Consider the following 13,223-nt stretch of genomic DNA (forward strand, 5'->3'; position numbering starts at 1 on the left):
TATCAGAGCTGCTCCACGTGCAACCTTGAACGATGGTGGGGCAAACCTCAGCGAGGACGCTGAGTCCCATAAGGGGGGTGGATTGTAACACCCTAGGCAAATCCCACATCGACAAAACACGGGAGAGATGCTGGGTTCATAAGATGGAGGTTCCTAACCCCTATTGACGCGTTTTAAAACCGTGAGGGCTTTAGCCCAGAGCGGACAATATCACTAGTGGGCCGAGCCATTACAGAAACATCCAAAATATTAAGCTTTAAATTTAGTTGCATCAGAAGTATTAGCACTAAAGAAAATTCCAGATTTTTCAAAATTAATGGCTTGACAGAATGCATCCTCGTAAGTGGCTAGAATATATTTAACAGTATGACATTCCTTAACATCACCCCAGAAGAAAAAGAAACTATCATCAGCAAAGAGTAAATGAGACACACTTAGGGCACGTCTTCTAATCTTAGAACCATGGATATCACCCTTGCTCTTAGCCTACCTAAACAAAGCTGATAACCCTTCAGCACACAAAATGAACAGATAGGGTGATAGTGGATCCCCTGTCTAAGACCTCGATTAGGCCTAATAGGGCCAAAATTCACATCATTCAAAGCAACAGCATATGAAAAGATGTGACACAAAGCATAATTAATTATACCCATTTGTAATCAAAACCCAATTTAAGCATGGACAACCAAAGATATTCCTAGTCAACACGATCATATGCTTTGTTGATATCAACTTTTAAGGTTATTTCCCTTTTTTTTCACTCTTGTTTTCCTCTTCATATGGTGAATAACCTCAAAAGCTACCATAATATTATCAGTGATAAGACGACCTAGAACAAAAGCTGACTGGGCCAAAGATATTAAATTGGGTAAAATAAGCTTCAATCTTTTGGCTAAAACCTTTGCTACAATTTTACACAGCATAGTCCGCAAAGAAATGGGATGCAAATGTAACGGCCTGGCCTACTAGTGATATTGTCCGCTTTGAGCCGAAGCCCTCACAGTTTTAAAACGCGTCAATAGGGGTTACGAACCACCAACTTATAAACCCAGCATCTCTCCCATGTTTTGCCGATGTGGGATTTGCCTAGGGTGTTGCAATCCACCCCCCTTATGGGACTCAGCGTCCTCACTGAGGTTTCCCCCACCATCGCTCAAGGTTGCACGCGGAGCGGCTCTGATACCACAAATGTAACGGCCCGGCCCATTAGTGATATTGTTCGCTCTGGCCTGAAACCCGGCCCACTAGTGATATTGTCCGCTCTGAGCCGAAGCCCTTACGGTTTTAAAACGCGTCAATAGGGGTTACGAACCACCAACTTATAAACCCAGCATCTCTCCTGTGTTTTGCCTATATGGGATTTGCCTAGGGTGTTACAGCAAATTCTTCAACGAACCAGGATTCTCCTTCTTCAGAAAATAGGAAAACTCGCTACCGTAGGCGAGAGAATTTCATACAATACCACAAATCCAAATACAACCATAATGTATTTGAATTTACAAATTATAATGGAAATTTTTACAAAATTGTTCATCGATGACATCCCAACACCTCTAACAATATCAAGTGAGAACAATTTTACATTGTCAACATTTTCATGAGGAGAGAGAAAACAATTTTAGTTATCTTTGATTTTAATCACGACAATTCTAGTGGTGTACTTTCAATATTTAAAAAAATTCTAGTTCATTGATGTCTTTTAGGTATTCCGGATGTATCTTTGGGTCGACAAAACTCCACTGAAAAGCTGATAGTGATTTAGATAAGATTCGTGAGCACTCAAAAGCTCAAAGATCATTGTGAAAAATAACTTTTTTTCTTTTTTTTGCTATGCTTCAAAACGTGCCAGCTGCATCCATTAATTGAATTTCATATTGATAATCCCTAACCCCAATTTCCAGTCTTGGTATACACCATAGAATTAGCTTAATACCGATGTTTTATGTATTCTATTTGAGCTATATAAATATGCAAGTGTTTATATATAGGGTCAATTGTCAAAAAAAACAAAAAACTCTGAATCTGGTATTTTTTGTAATTAAATTTTGAAGTTTGATTGATGTCTTAAATTGACCCAACTGTTAAAAAATTATTAATACACTTAATGGGAATTCCATATCAACTACCATGTCATTGCTAGAGAAACCACATCAAAAATCCTAACTTAGGGTAATTGCCAAAAAAAAGTTTGTCAATTTTTACAGTTAAGCTGTAAAGTTTGCATAATTTCAAAATAAATCTTCACGTTTGATTGATATGACTTCTACAGTAATGATATGGTAACTAATGTGGAATTCCCTAAATATGCTAATGATTTATTGACGATCAGGTCAATTTGAGATATCAATTAAATATGAGGATTTAATCAGTAATTATGCAAACTTCATAATTTAATTGTAAAGTGTGTGTGTGTATATATATATATATATATATATATATATATAGAGAGAGAGAGAGAGAGAGAGAGAGAGAGAGAGAGAGAGAGAGAGAGAGTATGCAAGATTTTTCTTAGAGTTGACACATGACACTTATTCTTAGTACTGCCTCGTGATGCTTAATATAAAAAGATTAATTTCTTTATAATTAATGGTTATTGCTATTTATATTAGGTATTTATTTTTCTTTAAGTATTTTTATTATTGTCATTATTAGCTCAATTTTAATAATTTAAATGATTATTTTATTAATTAATTCAATACCCAAGGCCAATAATTAAATTGATTATATTATTTTTTTAGTTTATTAAATATACACTTAATATTGTTCTTTCTTGAGCACTCATATATCTCATAGTATTCATAGTATATATTTTTATAGATGCAATTAATATTATTTTATTATATTGTTCATATATTATGTTATATATTAATTTTATAAGATTGATGAATAGATCTTCCATTATTGTTGATACTTTAAGTTTTGGGTAAGGACGGTGAATTTCAGAAGAAAAGTCAAAAGGATTTGAATTTTTTTACAGTTAACTTTTTTTAAAAATAACCTTGTTATTTATATTTACCCATTAATCATAGAATATAAAAGCATTATTTAAAATTATAGGGTTGGTTAAAATTGTCCTACGATTTAAAATGCTCACTTGGAAACCTCCGTTGAAGTGATACAACCTTACATGCTGCCTCTTTGGCATTTTGATATAGTAGGCTTGTTGTTTAGCTAGTAACATTTCCTCGTCTCCCCGTTTAATTTAAGCTTGTAATATGGTATTAGAATATGTCTGGTCTAGCACAGTCTAAATGTCGAATTCTTAGTGTTGCCTGCAAGCCCATTTACCCAAATCAAATCAAATCGGTAAGACCCAACCAAAACCCAAACTCTAAATCAACCATAGGACTGTAGAGCCTCTTAACAGAGCACCCATCGCCGTCCTCCTCCATTGCTTGCCCGTTGTCAACGACTAATGTCGCCCATCCAAGCTTAGCTACCCTGCCACAACAAAGCAAACTTCTAGAATATCAGCAGAACGATAAACCCAGTTCTGTACCGGGCAAAGGGGGCTACTACAGAGCTCTCATGGCACGATAAGCAATCAAGAAAGCCTTCCCACTTATGGTGTAGAAGCCGTTCACGAAAATTCAAAGACGGCCAATACAAGGAAACCTTCTCACTGTGCAAAAACCAAACCGTAGAGCGAAAAGTCGAAACACCAACTAGAGGCCTCCAAACTGCTTTCGACTATTACCATCGCAGCTCCAGCCAGAGACCTCAAAACCAAACACCGCACACAAGCACGGCTATAAAAGCCCTTTCATTGAAGATCATCAACCTACATGCAACCCCACAAAAACAGAATCATCGAAGATCCAAGACTTGAAAGGAATGAACTCACCGAGCTACCGAAACAACTCTAGACCAAGCAATGTCCTGCAGATCCCAACAAAGAAGATCCGAAACCTCCCTTCGGGGAGACTGAAAAAGATTTATAATATATACTCATGTCCTTATTATTGTAAAGTTTATAATTTGAATCCTTATATGTAATTCTTATTACAAAATTACGAATTTATTTGCTTCAATATTTTAAAATTAAATTATACTTTTTGAAGTATTAATTAGTTGCAAACCACATATAAGGTAGCAATATTGAGATGCTCACCAACAGAATCAATATTATGAACTTCTTGTATTAATTTTAACCAATTTGGTGCAAAAAATCCAAACCCAGAACAGGGAATGCCATGCAAACACTTTCTTTCCTCGATCAGAGGAGAGTTAAAATAGCATATGTGAAATCAAGTTGCATTTTTTACATATAAAGACATGAAACAAAAAGAGAAGGAAAAGGGGTAATCTATTGTTCAACATTTAAACTGGAACTGAATTCTCCTCCTGCATTGAGAAGTCTGAACCTGGAAGTTGAGTTTTTGGGCTTAGAGATAGAAGTCCTCTTACAACTTCAACCATTGATGGTCGTTTCTCGGGGATTACAGACGTGCATCGAATAGCAATGTCTAGAGCTCCTAGCATCTCTTGTTGGTAAGAGTTTGATATCTTAGAATCTAGAACTTGGATTGCTCCATTGGTTATGTTGATTTTCCTTCGAACCCACTTCACGATATCAAGTGAATCCACTGGTTCAGCTTGCTCAGCTTGAGGGCCAGTTATGAGTTCTAGTAGCACAACACCAAAGCTGTAAACATCCATTTGTTCTGTTGCTTTCTTACTGTATCCAAGTTCTGTAACCAAGAAATCAACCATATGAGGAGTTTTTCAGATCTTAAATTAGGCAACAACTCCAGTGCATATCAAAATAATATAGTTCAGTCAAGTCTCATCTTCTGAAACATATTTGTAAAAATCATGGTAATGCTTCTTAGTTTTAAATGAAAAAACCCAAAAGCAATTGAAATTTTGCAGAACGTTATCAAAAGAGATCAAATAAACGGTCCTAAACTGGTGTGCAAATTAATCTGCAATTAAAAGTAGTCCACAGGAAACAAATAAGCATCCGACAAATGATTAGGATTCATATGTAAGTGGTTGACTAAGAAGGAAAGAAGTGTACCAGGAGCACTGTAACAAGAATCTGCAGATTCTGAAGCAATTGTTGACCGGAATGCAGCTTCTCCCACGAGTCGATCAAGATCAAAATCAGTGAGCTTTGGTTCAAAATCTTTATCCAGAAGAATATTTTTCGACTTGACATTTCGAAGTTTGGCTCCCAATATTGACTAGCTTCTTTACAGCAACCAGTTCTCCACTTGGTAAACTTATAATATATACTCTGCCAAATGCTCCACCGCTTCCTACAGCACTTTTCTCATCCATTGCCATAACCAGATCATGCTCAGTTATTCTAAGAGGATAGAAAAAAACAGAGCTCCAGCCACCCATTTGAGATTTCCACTTAGAGGATCGATGGAAAATATAGAACTCAGCAGCAACAAGCAAAATTCCAATACCAACTGCTATAGAGATTAAAGCACATGCCATTGCACTAAGACCAATCGACCTATGGCGACAGAACTCGCATGCCTAAACCTTGATAAAACTGAGGCTTTTTGCTTCTCTTTCAACACTTCTTGGGAGGATCCAAAGGGGCTAAAAGATTCATGATAGAATGTCGAACCTGATGTATTGTCTAGCTCTCTTCTTGATACTCCATGAAACCAAATCTTTGAATTTGTTTTTTGTTCTTGATTACCAGGTATTACTGAAGTATAGTGACAGGTGAAAGCCCATTTTACAAGGTTTGTTTTTGCATCATAGTTGCTCATCCATTGCTCTCCTTTCTACTTCATACATGTAATGTCAGCAGCAGCAGCGGCAGCTTCCTCTTCGGTTTCTTGATTGTCTATCCATTTTTTATTCGGGTATATTAGCTTCTACAAAAATTTGAATTTTAAAAAGAAGGTTTTATAACTGACCAACTTTTCCCTAGATGTTATGTTCTTTGGCAGGTCCCTTCCTTGCTTGATATGTCTCAGGAGTTTCATCATGCCTGTTTCAATTGAAAAAAAAAGAAAAAAAGAAAAAAAAAAAGAAAGTAAAAGCAGCCTTGAAACGTGGTGACAGAATACACTTTTATGTATATAAATATACATTCTAACAGAGGCTACAACATCTTGGTCAGTACTCAGAGCCATCTTCTCCAATGCCTCATTAATTTCCTACATTAATATTGAAGTTCCATTACCAAATTCAACAATGTCTCAATGTCATACAATAAAAAAAAAATCTCTTTCTTTTCTCAAAATATAAGTCTGTTACATTAAAACTTTGATTGCGTTATTTGATAACGTAAAAAAATTTAAGTCACGTTTGGTAAAGCTTGATATAATGCAATATAATCAATTATGTAATGCAATCTAAATTGTAATGTAATTTAATTGTCATTACATTACTCTATTTAGTTACAAAATAAATATATAAGTAGTAAAATATAATGATAAATTTTATTTTAATATTTAATTTGTTTATAATATTAATAATAAGTGATAATTATTGCAGTGATTGGTAGTCAAGTAGTAGTGGTGGCGGTGGTAGCGACATCAGCGACAGTGGTAATTTGGTAGTGGTGGTGGTGCAAGGTTTGGTAGTAGTGGTAGTAGTGTGGTCAAGTGATAATGATAGTAATGGTGGTAACATGATGGTGATGGTAGTGATGGTGGTAGTGGTTGTGGTGGTGGTGGTGGTTGCAGAGTATGAATAGTGGTGGTAGTAACAGTGGTTGCTAAGTAGTGGTAATTATGATAGTATTGACAATAAATAAAAAAATCAAAATAAGTAATCATTATTACATCCATCTTTGTTTGTAATGATCATTACATTATTATAAGCATAATTGATTACATTATATGATTGTCATTCTATTACATTAAAGGCCATGTTTGGTAGGACGCAATTAAAGTTGTAACATAATCACGATTACATTGCATATTTGATTACGTTATTGGTAATATAAAAAAATATGCAATATAATCGTGATTATATTATAACTTTAATTACACCTTACTAAATATAGCCTTTAATGTAATGGAATGACAATTATATAATGTAATCAATTATGCTTAAAGCAATATAATGATCATTACAAATAAATATAGATGTAATAATAATTACATGTTTTGATTTTTTTATTTGTTGTCAATACTATCACTACCACCATTATTCGACCATCACTGCTACTACCACCACTACCCCACTTGTTCACCACCACCATCACCAATACTACTAATACCATCACCACCACCACCACCACCACTCTGTTACTACCATCGCTATCACTGTCACCACCACTTGACCACTAATATCATCATTTAGCCACTGCCACTTCTATCACCACCACTACCTCACCTTGCGACCACCATCACCACCTAACCACCGCTGTCGCCACTGCCACCACCACTTAGCCACCATTAGCATCCGATTACCAATCCTCAATCACTACCGCTTATTATTAACACAATAAATAACTTAAATATTAAAATTAAAATTATCATTACATTACGCTAGTTATATTTTTATTTTACAACCAAACTTATGAATATAATGACAATTATATTACATTACATTACAACTTTAATTGCATTATATTACGCTCTGCCAAACATAATCTAAATACATTTGCATAAGCAATAGAATGTAACTCAAACTAATAATGGTGGGAGTTGGTGATATTGCCTATTGGAAATCACAGATCCTGAACTCCCCATCACTCTACCTTTTTTGATTTGATTTGCATTTTTTTTAAAGTCCTTTTAATTTCTTATCCTTAGTTGAAGAGGGATTTTATAACATTTTTCATACTTCCACACTCTCCTTAAAGTGCAGTTGGGTTCAAACTTACAAACATCTAACCCTTAATTTTTTAACTTTCTACTAAATGCATCCTAATAATCATGTCATGTTATAGGTTAACCCGCTAACTCAATTTAATACATTTATGAAAAACTTTATTATTTTTTTCACAAGTCAACTTGTGAACCACTAACCCGTAAATAGGCATTACCAGAAAATCATAAATTAATATGTAAGCTTAACTATTTATTTTATTAGAGTTTTGTTATTTAGTTTGTAAATTTATGTATTATTTTGAAAATTATATTGTTTAACAATTATTTATTTTATAACTTTTGTTTAAAATATTGATTAGCTAAATATTGAAATATGTATATATTGCTTACTTGTTTAATGTTAAGTTTTAAAATTAATGTATTGTCTATCCATTTTTAATTAGGTATATATTAGTTCCTACAAAAATTTGAATTTTTAAAAGAAGGTTGTATAACTGACCAATTTTTCCTAGGATGTTATGCTCTTTGGTAGGTCCCTTCCTTGCTTGATATGTCTCAAGCGTTTCATCATGCCTGTTTCAAATGGAAAAAAAAAAGGTGTAAAAGCAGCCTTGAAACAAGGTGGCAGAAAATACAGTAATGTGTATATAAATATACCTTCTAACAGAGGCTACAACATCTTGGTCAGTACCTAGAGCCATCTTCTCCAATGCCTCATTAATTTCTGACATTAATATTGAAGTTCCATTACCAAATTCAACAATGTCTCAATGTCATACAATAAAAAAAAAAATCTCTCTTTTTTTCTCATAATATAAGGCTATTACATTAAAACTTTGATTATGTTGTTTGGTAACATAAAAAATTTAGGTTATGTTTGGTAGAGTGTATTATAATACAATGTAATCAATTATGTAATGTAATCAAAATTATAATGTAATGTAATGTAATTGTCATTACATTCCTCTATTTGGTTGCAAAATAAAAATGTAAGTAGTAGAATGTAATAATAATTTTTATTTTAATATTTAATTTATTTATAATGGTAATAATAAGTGATAATGGTTATAGTGATTGATAGTCAAGTGATAGTAGTGGCTAAGTGGTAGTGGTGGTGACGGCAGCGGTAATTAGATGGTAGTGGTGGTGGTAAGGTGAGGTAATAGTACAGTCAAGTGATTGTGATAGTGATGGTGGTAACATGATAGTGATAGTGGTGGTGGTGGTGGTGGTGATAGCAGCGACAGAGTAGGAGTAGTGGTGGTAGTAGCAGTGGCGGCCGAGTAGTGGTAGTGGTAATAGTATTGACAATAAATATAAAAATTAAAATAAGTAATTATGATTACATCTATATTTGTATATAATAACCATTATGTTATTTGAAACATAATTAATTACGTTACATAATTGTTATTCCATTACATTAAAGGCCCCTGTTTGGTAAGGTATAATCAAAGTTGTAATGTAATCACGATTACATCCATTTTTGTAATGTCATTCCATTATGTTAATTTTTTTTTGTTTTACCAAATAACGTAATCAAATATCAAATATAATCGCGTATTACAACTTTGATTAAGCCATACCAAACATGACCTTTAATGTAATGGCATGGCAATTACATTATATAATCAATTATGCTTAAAGTAACGTAATGATCATTACAAATAAAAATAGATATAATCATAATTACTTGTTTTGATTTTTTCACTTATTATCAATATTACCACCACCACTGTTACTACTACTACTATCCTAATTTGTCACCGCCACTACCACTATCCTATTACGATGACTACCACTACCCTGTTACTACCATCGCTATCGCTATCACTACCACTACCACCACTTGACCACTGCTACAACTTAGTAACTGCCACTTCTACCACTACCTAGCTGCTATCACTACCACTACCTCACCTTGCCGCCACCACCACACCACCGCTATCACCATTGCCACCACCACGTAGACACAACTATCACTCGACTACTAATTGCTGCAACCACTGCCACTTAATATTAACACTATAAATAAATTAAAAATTAAATGTAAATTATTATTGAATTACACTACTTATATTTATATTTTGCAACCAAACATAGGATTGTAATGACAATTACATTATATTGCATTACAACTTTAATTACATTATATTATGCTCTATCAAACATAATCTAAATACATTTGCATAAACAATAGAATGTAACTCAAACTAATAATGGTGGGAGTTGGACATGTCACCTATTGGAAATCATAGATCCTGAACTCCCTATCACTTTACCTATTTTGATTTGATTTTCATTTTTTTTTTAAGTCCTCCAATTTCTTATCCTTAGTTGATGTGGGATTTTATCACATTTTTCATACTTTCACACTCTCCCTAAAGGGCAATTGGGTTCAAATTCAAGCGCATATGCCTAACTGTCATTTACCATTGTATGGATTGCATGGATGGCCTATCTACTTGGGTCTTGTTCATTTGACTCTACGCCTTAGGTCTAGCTCTCATTGACTAGGTCATTGACAAAAATCTCTCACTACCCTGAATAATATTAGTTCAAGTTGTAGGTTGCAAATTTAGACACGGCATAAAAAATAGAGAGTTAGCATTGGCTTTATTTGTGTTTTAATCGAAATCGTGTACACCTACTTATGACATACTAAGGGGATATTTGGTATGAGGTTAATAAGGGGTAATTATTGTCCTTTTAACTTTTAATCCACCGTTACTTTTGTTTGGATACTTAAAGAGATTAGATTAACTTTTCATCTCATTAATATTTATACCTTCTTGAGGGGTTAAATGTTAACCTTGGGGGGCTTACGTTAATAATTATTCCCTTTAAAGATTAAAACTTACAAGGGCAACATTTCACTCTTAATTTTTTAACTTTCTACCAAATATATCATAATAATCATTTCATGTCATGGGTTAACCCGCTAACTCAATTTAATACATTTATGAAAATCTTTATTATTTTTATCACAAGTCAACTTGTGAACCACTAACCCGCAAATAGGCATTACTAGAGAATCATAAATTAATATATAAGCTTAATTATTTATTTTGTTAGAGATCTATTATCTTATTATAGTTTATTTGTATTTCCTTTATTAAAACTTATTTAGTTTGTAAATTTATGTATCAATTCAAAATTATATTGTTTAACAGTAATTTTTTAAAATTTTAATTAAAATATTGATTAGCTAAATGTTGCTTGTTTAATGTTAGGTTTTAAAATTAATGTGTGTATTTCACATAATACATTATTTTTTAAATAATTAAAATATTGAATTATGTTAAATCATGTTAAATGTTGTGTATTAAATTCATCTTATACAATTTAATATAAATTGTGTTAAATATCTCACATAAAAAGATCTCGTATTTATGTCAATCTTAATTGTGCTCACGTCATGTGTTGACATAATAAGAATATAATCCATCAACTGAATTTTTATTTTAATTAAGTTAATCAAAACTAAATGAAATTGGATTAATAATAATAATAATAATAATAATAATAATAATAATAATAATAATAATAATAATAATAATAATAATAATAATAATAATAATAATAGTAAACCTCTCTTCTATGCATCAACCTACCGGAAAATTTTGCTGTGCAGAGGGTGATGAAAGCTTTTGAGAATCCATTTCTTGAGCTCCTGCTGCCTCTCCTTCTTTATCAGACATACCTGCTTGAACGATTATCAACAAAGTTCATCTGAATTTGCATAACTATATTTATACATGTAGTTAAATTATCCAAATTGTATAAATTTCATCAGGCAATTAATCACAGAAAGTTTAATTAATTATTAATATTTACTTGTCATTGGTTGCACGAATCCTTGGTCCTTGATCCTGCATTTGCATGAACAAATTCAAGCTCAGAATGGTCATGGAGTTAGCAAGAAATCCAAATTAAAAGAGAAAAAAGAAAATAAAATCTATCTATATATATGTATATGCTGACCTATTGAGGCCTGGATGTTTTGATGATTTTGTAGCTTCCAAATCTACTGAATCTGAGGTTTCATCAGCAGCAGAAGAAATTGCCTAGCTTAGATTGGTTGACATGTTTATTTTTCGCCTGGGAATTGATATAAGATTGAAAGAAAAGTTGCTGAGAATTAATCTTTTTAATAAAGAAACTAGAATTAATACAAATACAATAGTTATCATTCTTGTACTTATATACAATAGAAAACTATATACAGGTATTTTTATATGGGACCTATCATTATTTTTACTAAAATGACAATTATTGATTGGTTGGCAATGTAGGTAGGAATTGCCCTTTATTCAAATCTATATACAGTGACACATATACGCCACGTCAGATATCCATATATATAAACAAGAAAAGAAATATAAATAATTTACTTAACAAATTTGTTTAAAATGGCCATTTTGGAATTTATATTGCCATTTGTGCATTATTTGTATTTATTCTTTCATGCATGCTTTTACATCCATGCCGGAATACCTTTTTGAAATATAAATTATTATAAATTCATTACTAAAGTGTTTAATATCCAATATAATTAATTTAAAAGGTGGAATTTGAATTCATGTGTAAAATTGATTGTGAAAATATAAATAAGAAATAGCAATCTATTTGAAGCAAACATTTGTGAAAAATCTCATGTTTTTGGAAAAAAAAAATTAATGGGAAAAAATTAATTAGCTGAAAAAGAATATCCAATAATAATAATAATGATAATAATAATAATATACTATCTATCTCAGAAGGGCAATTAATAAATCCCCACAATCTGTATATATTAAATTTATTTGACTTTCCATCATTTTCTATCAAAGGAAAGTGTAAATTTCATTTCTCATTGCATATAAGACTAAAAATGTCGATATCTGGTCTGCTAGTGAGTTGGTCCTTCAGAATTTCTCATCGGTTATGGAATGTACATGATTGTAGGTTATATAAGAACAAAGACTTTGATAAATTACTATAATTTTAAGGATGATTTATTTCTATTACTAATCCGTGTGTGCGTATATTTTATCTTTGAAAAAAAAAATGTTCATGTCTAATTAAGAGTAACAATAGATAGAAAACTTAATTAGCAATCAATTTTAGATCTTTATTACTCTTGTTAATTATTATGCAAATTCAATCAGAAAAATTTTATTTGAATAAAATTTTGTTTTAAATAATAGGCCGGATTTAATTTGAATAATAAAAAGCTCATATAAATAGTGATAAATAATAAAATAGCAATCATACGTAATGAATTTTAATTTGAGTAATTAAACGAAGAAAAAAAACCTAAATTAGTAACTATCTTTTTTACCTTTTCACTTTGGTAATTTTCTTTTTTAAAATATAAATGAATTTCTTAAGAAATAACTAACTAATAATTAATCAGTTTGACTTGGTTAATAGTTGTCACTCACCTGCAAGATTCAGATCATTCCTCCAACCCTCTATCAAAAAAAAAAA

The 13,223-nt window shown here is 32.0% G+C and overlaps 1 protein-coding gene across 1 annotated transcript; it reads right to left on the reverse strand.

Annotated features, from left to right (window-relative positions):
* Positions 1 to 4,226: 4,226 nt before the first annotated feature.
* Positions 4,227 to 5,448, reverse strand: LOC110659309 (probably inactive leucine-rich repeat receptor-like protein kinase At5g06940). Its single transcript, XM_058143234.1, has 3 exons — positions 5,239 to 5,448; positions 5,021 to 5,186; positions 4,227 to 4,691 (listed from the first exon to the last, which is right to left on the reverse strand). Exons 1-3 carry the CDS (start codon positions 5,446 to 5,448, stop codon positions 4,321 to 4,323), a joined length of 747 nt encoding a protein of 248 aa, XP_057999217.1. The 3' UTR covers positions 4,227 to 4,320.
* Positions 5,449 to 13,223: the final 7,775 nt, after the last annotated feature.

Source organism: Hevea brasiliensis, chromosome 3, assembly GCF_030052815.1.
Source record: "Hevea brasiliensis isolate MT/VB/25A 57/8 chromosome 3, ASM3005281v1, whole genome shotgun sequence".
NCBI lineage: Eukaryota > Viridiplantae > Streptophyta > Magnoliopsida > Malpighiales > Euphorbiaceae > Hevea > Hevea brasiliensis.